The sequence below is a fragment of the Fukomys damarensis genome, unplaced genomic scaffold (assembly GCF_012274545.1).
Source record: "Fukomys damarensis isolate Sample0158 unplaced genomic scaffold, DMR_v1.0_HiC HiC_scaffold_17, whole genome shotgun sequence".
Lineage (NCBI taxonomy): Eukaryota > Metazoa > Chordata > Mammalia > Rodentia > Bathyergidae > Fukomys > Fukomys damarensis.
In genome coordinates, this window is record NW_022900929.1 from 7,321,250 (window position 1) to 7,333,543 (window position 12,294).

A 12,294-nucleotide genomic window follows, 5' to 3' on the forward strand; every position below is an offset into this window, starting at 1 on the left:
CCATCTCTGGCCATTAGGAAACTGCAAATGAAAACAACACTGAGGTTCCATGTTGCTCCTGAAAGAATGGCTCTCACGAAATCAAATAACGAACGCTGAAAAAGACCAGGGGGAAAAAGGAACCCTTCTACATTGTTGGTGGGAATGTAAACTAGTACAACTACGTAAATCAGTAGGGATAGTCCTCAAAAACTAATTAGCAATGTCATCTGACGCAGTGACTCTCCTTATAGGCATCTTCCTCAAAAAGTTAAAGGCGTCCTATGGCAGTAATACGTGCCTACCCATGTTTATAGTTAAATCTTGGAAGAGCCCTATGTGTCCATCAACAGATGAATGGATAAAGGAAGTGTAGTATACACAGTGGAGTACTACTCGGACAGAAAGAAGGATAAACTTGAGTCACTTGCAGGAAAATGGACACACCTTGAGACTATAATGTTAAGTGAAATAGATCAGACACACGAGCTTAAATAACATGTAGTTGCTCTTTTATGCGAAACCCAAAGTATAAATAAATTCAAGAGTAAAATGAAAGATAGATAATAAGGGACAGAGATCTTTTGCAAAAGGAAAGGGGAACAAGAGATGGAGGAATGAGGGAGGAAAAGGAGGGAAGCAGTAAAATGAATTGCCATGGGTTGTGTATGTAGTAATTCCCCATGATGAATGTAAGCATTATGTGCTGCAAACATGTACTAAAAAAGCTATAAAACTTCTAGAATGATCTTCAGTAAGGCAAAGATTTCTCTGATATGATGTCAAAAACATGATATACGAAAGAGCTGGGCATGGTGGCTCACGCCTGTAATCCCAGCACTCAGGAGGCTGAGGCAGGAGGATCACTGTGAGTTTGAGACCAGCCTGGGTTACATAGTGAGTTCCAGATCAGTCTCAACTACATAGTGAGACCCTGTCTCAAAAAACAAAAAAGACAAAAACAAACAAAAACCCCCCACAATACACGAAACAAAACAAAACAAAAAAAGTGGTCAATGTAATTTAGAAGGAAAAAAATGTGCTCTGGTGAAAAAACAAAGTAGTCAGGATCCAGGTGGACGTGCGTGTGCAGACCCAGATGTCAATGTGTTAGCCCCAAGAGGCTTCGCCATGAGACAACACTCGGGGAGGACCTGGAAGGGACATGAACACGTGCACACCACACTGGTGCACACACTGATGGATGTGAGCAAGTGGGTGCGCACCATGGCACACAAGAGAGCAACCCAGGTCTTGGGCATGAGAATTTTGCACAGCTGGCAGGGGGGACTGACCCCCCCCAGATCAAGAGGAGACAGCAGAGGGCCACAGTGCCCGGACAGAGAGGGACCGGGACAGACAAGAGGGGCGAGGAAAACAGAGCAGGGGACAGGGGGCCTGGGGGGCACCTGAGACTCAGGCTCATCCTCGTGCATGCTGGCACAGGGGGCGAGTTGACAGCCATCTGTGCTGCTGCCGCCTGGGAACTCACCCTTGCAGGGGACGTTTGGGAGCAGGGGTGGCAGGGGTGCCGTGCCAGGTGTGTGCAGGGGGTGGAGGCCAGGGCCTTTTCTGAAGGTGGAGCAGATAGGAACATGAAGAGCCTGAGGGCCAAGCGGGACCACCTGGGCTGGCCTGAGGGGCCCAAGGACAAAGCCACTCTTAGTCATGATGGGAAGCTGCGAGGAGACAGCATTTGGGGGGAGGAGTCCGAGACCAGCTCAGAGGCCTGGACGAACCACAGAGCATCTGGTAGGCAGGAGTGTGGTTCCTTGGAGTGTCCCTGGCTCTCTTGTCCCCCTCCCTGCAGGGGCCTCAGGCCTGGGGTGGGTGGCTGGCACTCTGGCTGGACACCCCTCCCAGCATCTGTGCTCTGTTCCCTGTCCCCAGCCTCAGCAGTGTCCCTAGATGATAGGGTTCTGGCAAAGCCCACACTTTCTTCCTCTGGACAATTCTCAAAGGCTGGTGCGAAATTTACACCTACCCCAAAACTTTAAGCACAGTACCCGGAATGTCCACGTTCCTTCACCCGGACTCAGGCACTCAGAGGGGAGGAAAGAACAGTTTGTATGGAAGACAGTTCTCCCTCAGTATATGCTGTGGGGCTGGTGAGTAATCTGTGCCACATGGCCTGTGCCTCATCCTAGACCCCTCCGCCAGCCTCTGCAGGACTGAGGGACTGGAGGGACCTAGGCGAGTGGCTGCCTGGGGACACTCCAGGGCTGGAGAAGTCAGGGGCTAAGGGAGGGGCTGCTTGCCCTGGAGCCGAGGGAATCTACTGGAGCTCTGTCCTTCCAGTGGCACAGGGGGGAGATGGGCCACGAGGGAAGGGTCACCTCTGGGACCCCAGTGGCCTCAGCTTGTAGGGGCTGCCCCAGGATGGCCGTCCGCTTTCCTTTCAGCTGGGACCTGCAGGAAGGAGGAGAACAGAACAAAGGGCCTTGCAGCCTGGCTGGGGGACAACAGCATGATCCGCATGGAGGTGGAGCTTTGCCTTGTCACCACATGAGGCTCAGACTAACGTAGCTGAGGTCCCTGGCGGTCAGGAGTCAAGCCCTGTGGGGACCTATCCTTGGGGTCCAAAGGCCATTGGGTTAGAAGCCAGGACTCCTTGTGCGCCCTCCTGAGCACCCATCTGGTTGCTGCTGCTGCACTGACCTCCTCTCCCCACCCTCCTTGGGTACCCAGGGGCCAGGTATCCCTGCGTAGCTCAGCCAGAGGAGGTGACTGCAGTTCTGAGTCAGCCATGAGCAGGACGGATGGCCAATGAGTGGATGGGTCCTCAGTCAAGGCGGGGCCTCAGATCTCCCTGCAGGGCCTCTCTCTGCAAGGGCCACAGTGTTTCTAACCCACTCTTCCTCCCCTCCTCCTAACCTTAGCCCTCCTCCTAACTTTAATCCCTTGAGTCTCCTGTTGGTCTCAAAGACCCATGGGGTGGCCTCAGGCCCCAATGCTGGAGTTGGGGGCACAGCTCCCTGTGGCTTTGGGCATCCCGTAGGGTTGCAGGACCCACAGGGCAACAGATACCAAGGCCTGCTGGGAAGTAGACTAGAAGTGTGTCCCCGCTAAGGCGCAGTGGAGCAGGACGGCCAGGGCACATGGGGAGGACTTGTGACATGCTGGCCACTGGGCTAGGCTGTGACAGAGTAAAAGCAAGCTGTCCCTGTAGACTGACCAGGCTGGTGGGGAGGGGGCTTGACCAGGGAATCTGACAGCATATAAGCTCGGTTCACTGTACCGAGAGAACACACCAAGGGAGAGACTCTTGGCAGTGTCCTGAACAGGAACTATAAAGTGAAGAGGTTGGGGCAGGTCAGTGGACTCCAGGATGGGATCCTGGCTGTGCAAAGGCCCTGTGGTGCCATGGGGGTGGTGGTCACAGCTTCCTTACAGAATCTCCCAGATTCTTAGAGTACTTCCATAGCTTCCATTACCCTCTAGATGAATCTTGACCCTCTTGGTATATGCCTGAGGAGTGTCTGTAAATCTTTGTTGCTATGCAGCTCATTAAGGATATAAGCCATAGAGTACTGTTTATCCAGCCGAGCTTCATGGTGTGTCAGGATGTTGGTAGGTCTGGGTGACAAAATAGGGCAAGACCAAGGTTCCTATGCCTGGGTCTGGCTGTGAGAGCCCAGCAGGGCCACCCTGGAGTGGGACATTCAGAAGACAAGGCTCACCAGGATTGAGTTGGGGCAGTGGCTGCTGCTCCTAGATGCCCAGCTCTTGCTTTTCTCCTGCTGTCCTCTAGATGGCGCAAGGGGACCAGGCATGAGCTGGGGCTCACAGACCACAGTGATCCATGTACAGTGATCTGGCCACAGAGAGGGTGGCTGGGGCATGTTCTTGAGCCCCTGGAGACAAGGTGGACTGGCTGAGCTCCCACCACAATCCAGCCAGGCTGGCCCTGAAGCAGGTGGAGGAGGCTGGAGGGCAGACTGGACTGGGCACCGACACCCCCCCCACCCCCAATGGCTGGCCCTGAGCCCTCTGTCCTGGGTTTTGAGGCCAGGGCAGTTTCCCCTTCAAGTGACAGCTCCTGCTGGCCATGAACCCCTTCGTTCAAAAGCAAGTGATTCCCAGGGCAGCTGAGAAGAGTGAGGAAGGGACAGGGTGCGGGAACTCTCCTGCTGGAGCACCCTGGCCCACACCCTAAGCCCAGTAGGACCAACAAGGTCTGAAGACAGGCCTCTCGTGCTTGACTGACACTTGCCTGACACCAGACAGCATATGCTTGAGAGAGGCCAGGTGCCTTCCGGTGGCCACAGCATGCAGCCTCTTCCTCCTGCCTCGGTTACCAAGATACACTCTGCCCCCGAGTCACAGCACGCTGCACTCTGCCCAGTCCTGGACCTGACTGCCTTGTCTCTCTACCTTTTGGCAGCTGGTTCTCATCCACCAGGTTTTCCTGAACAGGGTCTCTGGAGTTCTGCTCCCCAGGCAGCCTCCTCCACCTGTGGGTTAGGGGTTGTGGAGCCTGGGAGCCTAGTGCTGGTGCCTTGGGGCAGGGCGGTCCTTCAGCTGTGGTTGGTTCCTTCATCCTCTGCCACCCCATTTCCTGGCAGCCATCACACAGTGTGTACTTGGTGGCCCCAAGGGTGGAGGTCACTCGCCAATCTGTATTATTTGCTTGTTCATGCATGTACCTTAATTCAAGGAGAAGGATCCCTGCCCTGGTCACTCTGGGGCTTCTTCAGGGGGTGTGACCATCTGATCCTTGACCCTCCAGATTGGATCCCAGGCCAGTGGAGGAGGGGTCTTGTTTCGTTTCTTTCCAGTTTTTAGAAATCTCATTGGAAGCCTGGCTCACTGGTTTCTCTCAGGCATCTGGACACCCACAGGAAGTGGCTATACCCTTGTCCTTTGCACCACTGTGCTAAGTTCCCATCTGGGGCACTGGTTTTGAAGATAGGTGCAATGGCGGGATTCTGGGAGGTGGGCAGGTCAGGGCCTCACATGCCCACAGGAGCTTGTGGCTTGCAAAGCTGTGACGTGGGCACCCCTGGGACAGTGGTTTCTCCTTGGAGTCACCGTGGGGAGTGAAGGGAACAGGAAGGGCTGTTCTAGGCTTGCAGTGGCTGGGGCCCGGTGCTGTCACACTTCACCTCAAACTTGTGTCAGAGCAGTGGGTGACTGGTGTCGAGTCCTAAGTGACACCGTAGGTCAAATGGAAACAGCCTGCCCCGCCCGCGGAGGCCCAGAGAAAGTCACAGCTGTGTTTCTTGGATGTGTTTGCTTTGTGTTTGGGTCGCAGGCTCCAGCCACACTCCTTGTGTTTAAACTTGGGGTCAAGTCCGCCAACATTCCCCACCCGAACCCAACCCTGAGGCCCTCACAGCTGCTCACACCTCCTCCCTCAGGAAATCCTTGTTCTCCTGAGTGAGGTTCACTTTCCCCCTGGCTGTTTTCTGTCCACTGGGGCCAGCATCTCCTGGGACCCATCCTCACCTCCTGGCCTTTTCCATTCTTGCTTTGTTCTGATTCGTATTCTGGTCTCAGAGCCACATCTGGCACGGGCTGATGTCCACTAGAAGTCACTGGTTGCATGGGTCCCTATCTGTTCTCACGGGCTGCACTGCAGGGATGAGGCCCGTTCGCCATTCTGCTGCACAGCGGTTTCTGGAATTCCGTAAGTAGGGCCGAAGATGCCCATCCTCTCTCCTCCAGGGACCCTCCTGCTGTCTGGTGCCCAGGCTCTCCCAGCCTCCCTGCCGGTCTCCAGTGCCAAGCTGGCCTCCAACCTGTCCATCTTGCCCTTATGGTGGTGATTCCTGCCCATTGCTCACGGTCACAGTGAGAAGCCTGTCACTCTGGACATATGTCCTCTCTGCTGCTGGGCAGTCCTGGCTGTCCCTTCCACGCAGCTGCCAGATGCTGGTCTGAGTCAGGCGTGGCCCAAGGTCACATTCTTGTCTGTGGTGTGGCTGGGGTTTTGTGTTTGACGCCAGGCCAAGGCCCCAAGTTTACACCTGGCTCTGGTGTTGGCCAGGGGACACTAGTGGGTGGATGTGAGTCATTGCCCTCCTATGGCTCCTCAGTGAAAGGTACCTGAGTCCCTACCTTGCTGGTCAGCATGCTCTGGGTCTCCTCAAGGTCCCTCTTGCATCCCTGGCTTGGCAGCTGGATGGCAGTGACAGCTTCCCCCAATCCCAGCACCTCCCACAGAAGACTTGTCAAGGACTAATTAGTGACATGACTGTTGGATTAAAAGCACTGGTACCTTCCCTCCCTGAGGCCTGCAGGCTCCAGGCTGCCACACCACTCCTTCCCTGTCTTTCCCTGCCTCTCTGTCCTGCCCTGTGTGCTGGCTCCTTACCTCTCTGGGGAGGGCAATTGCTCAGCCAGCTGGGTAACACTTGGAGGACCAGAGGGGTGGCTCAAACAGTAGGACCCCTATCTTCACCATCCTGGGGACCAGAAGTCCAAAGTCAATGTGCAGTAGGGCCGTGCCCTGGCCAAGCCACCCTCTGCGCACCTGGTGAGATTGGATGATGGGCACCCCGGTGACCTTGTTTAGCCTGAATAATTTCCTCAAAGCCTTGTCTCCAAACATAGTCACATGGGGTTGGGCTTCCAGGTAGGCTGCAGGGCCGCGTGTGCCTCCCCCATGCCCTATGGCACATTTGCCTCTGTGACTTCTGCCCCTTCCCGCCTCCTTGGTCTTGCTGCAACTGGTTATATGTTTGTGTGTCACCGCCATGGCCCAGCAGCCCAGACAGAGGACAGGGCTTTGTGGCTCCTAAGTCTGTTGACCAAGAAAGGGCCTTGGAGAGGGGCATGCTGACTGCCGCTCCCTTGCTGATGTCCTGGGACTCCTGGGCTGTGCGACCCTGACAGCCGACAGCTGGGTCTCAGGCCTGGGTCTACATCCACATCTCCAGTTTGGGATGTTGGGTCAGGTTGCCTGGCAGAGAGGAGCCAGAGCAGCCGAGTAGCCCAGGCCTGGGGTGTTGGGCCTTGCCCCGAGAAGCAGACTAGGGGCCTTGTCACTTCTCACTCCCTCTGACATCTCCCTGCTGGTCTGGCACACCAGAGCCCACCCAAGCCCCTGCAGTTTCCAGCACTGGCTTTGCTATTCCAGGAATCTAAATGGGTTTTGCAGCCAGACACATCTTAGCCTCAGTTTCCCGCCCATGAGAGGAGAAACACAAATACGCTCTTGCAGCACTGCCCCTAGACCAGTGATGGTCTTGTCAGCGGTCTGCAGGGGCCAGGTACCCAAGAAGCCGCCACCCACCATAGCTGAGAACCCAAGCAGAAGTGCCCGCCACATACTCTGCCCAGGATCCTCCTGACTCAGCCACAGGGTGTTAAAGCCCTTTGCTTCCCTGTTCTGGTCCTGCCTTTCCAGGGCAACTCGCTGTGTCCCACAGCACCTGCTTGTTGGGGGCCAGAGTTTCCTGGCAGGAACAGTGGGAGTCTTGGTGCTGGTGTCTCTCATCTGCCCTGTGGCTCTGATGGTGGACACGGCATGACACTCTCTGAGGCCTCCTGTGGCTGCTCTGAGATTACTACAGGGTGGAATGGTGCTGCTCTCTCCTCAGCCCATGACACCATACTTTTGTTTTTTGGGTACCGAGGATTGAACCCAGGGCCTCTGCACCCAGCTATACTTCCAGACTTTTTCATTGCTTTTTATTTTGAGACAGGTTCTCACTAAGTTGCTGAATTGCCCAGGTTGGGCTTGGAGGGTATCTTTCTTTTTGAGACTGCAGGCCTCACACCAGCCTGTTTACCCCAAGATTTAGCAGGCAGCTCCCTCTGCAGCCCCATAGGCTGTGAGCTCTGGGCCACCTGGGTACCGAGAAAGCTGGGCCTCTGACACATCTGGCTCTAGGCCTGGTTCTCTGGGATGAAGGGCAGGGGCCAGGGTGAAGCCACACACCAGTGAGGCTGGAAACACACGCTTGCCATATCTTTATTGCACTTTTACCACATTGCAAACTATTTCACAAAAATGCTGCGAAGGTTAGCCTACTGCTCGGTGCCCGCTGACCCTGCGTGACGGGTTTATGCCAACTGTCCAAAGCAAAGCCAGCAGTGAGTGGCGCTGTCACAACAGGAAGGCCCAGCCTCCGCTGGGATAACCGTCACTGCTTCCACACGCTTGCCATATCTTTATTGCACTTTTACCACATTGCAAACTATTTCACAAAAATGCTGCGAAGGTTAGCCTACTGCTCGGTGCCCGCTGACCCTGCGTGACGGGTTTATGCCAACTGTCCAAAGCAAAGCCAGCAGTGAGTGGCGCTGTCACAACAGGAAGGCCCAGCCTCCGCTGGGATAACCGTCACTGCTTCACAGCGCTCACAAGGGACCCTGCGAGTCTAAGCACAGGCTGTGCTGTCCGTCTGGAGCCTCTGTCCAAACAGCCCTCTCCCATCTCAAAGGGCTGAGGCCCCAGAGTGGGGGGCAAAGCAGTTTTCATTTTGAATGAGGCCTAGAGCACAAAACGCGTCCAATGTCACAGTGACCCTGCCGGGCAGGAGCCACAGGACGGGGAGGCGGCCCTGCTCCGGGCAGATGGCTGTCTGTGCACACGTGTGCCTCACATAAACCCCAAACAGAAGTCAGCAGAGGTTTCCTCTCCCCGTGGAAGGATGGGCCGCTCTGCACAGGCGCAAACTCGGCCTTCCCGCCTCTTCCGTCTCAGAGACTCGAGAAATGCACCCTTGTGGGCCACATGGAAGGGTGGCCGGTAGCCACGTGGGCACGGCCCTCCTGTCTCTGAATTCACTGAATTCACCAGTGGCGCGTGTGGCCGAGTCTCCCCGCTCTCGGGCGGCAGGTCACTACCTCTCAGTGGCCACTCTGTGCTCAGTGTCCAGGTCGTCCTCCACCACGCTGCCCAGCCCGTCCTTCTCGACGCAGGTGCGCACAGCCTGCAACACGATGCGGAGCCGCCGATCCAGGGCCTCCAGGTGCAGCTGGTACAGCACAGGTGCCACCCGGTCCCGCTGCAGGGACTCGGACATCAGCAGGCTCAGCTTGTACTCCTCCCTGGCCAGCAGCTGTAGCCGCAGGTAGGTGGACTTCCTGATCCTGCCGGAGGGAGAGGTCAGTGGAGTGGCCATGGGCTGAGACAGGGGTGGGCGGGGGACACAGAGACGGAGAGACAGACAGAAAGAGAAACAGAGACAGAGAAAGAGAGGCACAGAGAGGCTCAAGATCAAATCCCCACTGGCTGCCGTGCTGTGTGTGGCCGGGAGGGCCCTGCCTGGCAGACACAGGGTGAGGCCAGCCTGTCCTGAAGGACTCTCCCCAGCCCGATGGCCTGGGCATCAGGCAGACGCTGAGATCTCCTGAGGGAATCACAGACCACTGTGCCCAAGCCTGGCCCAGCCATGAGAAGAGGGACAGACTTGAGACCCCCAGGAGTGGACAGGCAGGACCTGGCAGCTTGGTCAGGCCAGTAGCTTGCTCAGGCCCAGGGTCCTCACAGGATGGTCCTGGTTGGCGAGAAGCACATCTACGACCATGGACCTGGGGTGGGGCACTGGGGTGGGAGGGGGGTGTGACTTGGAGATGTAGACCCCTCTGCAGGGGCTGGGGGTCGGGTAGGCACCACCTGACCTGCCCCTCATGGTGACAGCTGGGGGCTTCAGGGAGGAAGGGACGCCACAGGGAGGAGAGAGGGGAGGTGGCTGTACCTGCAGCACTGCTGTAAAGGCACCAGGATGGAAAGCTCATCGTGTGAATATTTTCCAAACCTGCTGGAGGAAATAGCTATCAGAGGCCCTTGCAGGCTGGGGAGGCAGACAGTTCTCTGCTGCGCATCTACACTGGCTCTAGTGTGGGGCCAGCCTCTGCCTGGGCCCAGTTTAGCTGTACTGGTGTCTTTGCAGGGGCCACGTGACTGCATGTGACAATCCAGGTGCCCAGCACTGACCCGCAGTGTCCGACACAGCAGATGCCAAACGGTCTCTTCTGGAAGGAAAATTCTTTTGCTATTGTTATTCACTCCCCACCCAGCTGGTCTGGGCCACCTTCCACCAGACACAACCACTACTTACTCCTCAGCCCTAATCATCCCTGTTTCTCCAGGGTGGCAGGGGTCCAGAAGGGGGCCGCCCTCCTTCCTGCTTGGGGCTGGCACCCTGTGCTGGGCTGGGCCCATGTGGGGGATCAGCCCACAGTGCTGTTGGGGAGAGAAGCACCCACCCTCTTCCATTGTCCAAATGGATGATGAACGTCTCATTCCCAAACTTTTCAAAGGTCTCGTAGTGGTGCCGATCCATGTTTCCTGTGGGGACAGCAACTGAGTTTCCTCTGCCCACCCAGCGGACCGCAACCCAGCCCTCGTGAGCCCTGAGCCCAGGCAGCGTCCCATGTCAGCTCTGGTGCCACTGGTCAGCACAGGGTGAAGGTCCTGGTCGTGGGCTGCTGGTCCTACCCATGAGGAAGTCGAAGATGGTCATGTCCATGACATCCAGGACACGGTGGCCACTGTCATAAGGTGGTGTCTGCTTCACCTCCTCACAGTAATCAGGGTCCACTTCCCACCTGCAGGGGACAGCACGAGACAATGGGTCTTCCTCTGTGTAGTCAGGGAAGTCCATGCAAACTCTGGGTGCTGCCCAGCTCAGGGGGGCACAGAGGCCAGTGGGCTTATGCTACACAGAGAGCACTCAGTGGAGACCAAGTGTCTGTACCACCATGGTCTGTGAGGCCTCATTAACAGGAGTACAGGGCCGGGAGGTGATTAAGATGCTCTACCTGCCTCCATGAAATCAGGACTGGAAGCTACTATCATCAGCTCTGGGTGTGTGGATTTGGAGGGTCACTGCTGAGAATCAGTGCCCAGACATCACAGGGGATATACTGGCTGAAAGAGCCGGGGACATTCCTTCCCACACAGGATGAGAGGGACAGGGAGCAAAGTCTGGGCTCAACCTTGAGGAACACGTTCTGAGGGACCCTCAGAGCAGTCTGCACCGCTGAGGCTTTTGGTTCTCACACACACAAGCTCCTCCTGGCCGCCACTCATCCTCGCTGGCCATCTCTGCCCTGTGGCCTTGGACCCAAGACCCATATACTCACTCTGCCTTCTTGCGCTTATGGTAGGAGCGCCGCCAGGGGTTCCGCCAGGTCTTCCTCTTGGCCAGCGACAGGTCGGGCAGGAAGGCAGCCAGCGAGCCTTCTATCTGGTCGGGTCTCCCGCACAGCGCATGTTCCGTGGAGCAGTAGTAAGAGCACTCCCCGTAGAAGCAGATATTGTTAGCTGGGGGAGAGATGGCCAGGTCACCTGCACTGGTCCAGTGGTGTCCTTCTGTGCCCGGCCAGGACTATCCCCATGTGTCATAGTGAGGCCCCTCCAGACCTCACCTGGCCTTGAAGACCACCTCCAATCCCCAGAGCCCACAGTGAGACTTCCAAACAGCCACACAGCCTCACCCTCACAATCGGCAATGGCAGTCTAGGGTGATTCTAGGGTCAACATTCAAGAGCTCAAAAAATGGTCCTTGCTGTGAAGAAAGTGAAGAGATTGTCTACAGAATGGAGAAAACACTTGCAAATCATGTATCTGATGGGGAGTTAGGGTTCAATACATGTAAAGAATGCCTACAACTCAGTAATAATAAAAAAGAGCCCAATTTATAAGGGCAAAGGACTCAGATGGACCTTTCTCTAAAGACACCCCAATGGCTAATAAGCTCACGAGAAGGCACACTGTCAACACCATTGGTCATCAGAGAAACAAACTGTTTGTTATCTACACAGAAATCCCACCTCATACCCACTAGGGTGGTTCTGATCCAAAGACCAGGTAGTAGCAGGCACTGGTGAGCATGTGAAGTAGAGGAAGCAGTACAGGAGTGAGATGGGGTGGCAGTGGGAAGGCAGCCTGGTGGCCCAAACCCCATCAGGGCGTCATCAGGGACTCAGCCACTCCAGTCCTAGGTTCCTATGTACAAGATGCGAAGATGCGATCCCAAAGACTCCTCATGCTCCAGAGGGAACAGCAGGAAACCAGACCAAGCACTGGCCAGCTAACCAATGGATCCACCGAACGCGGGATTTCCAGACCACAGAATATCATCTGACACAGGCTGAGCTCAGGGGCTCGGTGAGACGCCAGGCTGGATAAGCCACGAGTGTGACTCTACTTATACAGGGCATGGAGAGCAGCAAATTTTATGGCAGAGTGGACAGGAGGTCGGTAGGGGCTGGGAGGATCTGCGTGGTGCCGACAGGTATGGGATTCTTTCTGGAGTGAGGGAACCATTCTGGACCTGGATGGTGGTGTCTACACTGCATCGTGCTTGTGACAAAACCACCGAATCACATATACATATATCATATATATATATATAT

At 56.0% G+C, this 12,294-nt stretch overlaps 1 protein-coding gene across 1 annotated transcript in view; it reads right to left on the reverse strand.

Moving 5' to 3' along the window:
- Positions 1 to 8,085: 8,085 nt before the first annotated feature.
- Fam20c (FAM20C golgi associated secretory pathway kinase) overlaps positions 8,086 to 12,294 on the reverse strand; it is a gene marked incomplete at its 5' end in the record, with an annotated part of 46,958 nt that continues 42,749 nt past the window's right edge. Inside the window, 5 exons of the mRNA XM_010635790.1 lie at positions 8,086 to 9,021; positions 9,630 to 9,689; positions 10,141 to 10,222; positions 10,373 to 10,482; positions 11,020 to 11,200. Coding sequence (XP_010634092.1) covers positions 8,772 to 9,021; positions 9,630 to 9,689; positions 10,141 to 10,222; positions 10,373 to 10,482; positions 11,020 to 11,200 — 683 coding nt within the window. The remainder of the gene's footprint in view (positions 9,022 to 9,629; positions 9,690 to 10,140; positions 10,223 to 10,372; positions 10,483 to 11,019; positions 11,201 to 12,294) is intronic.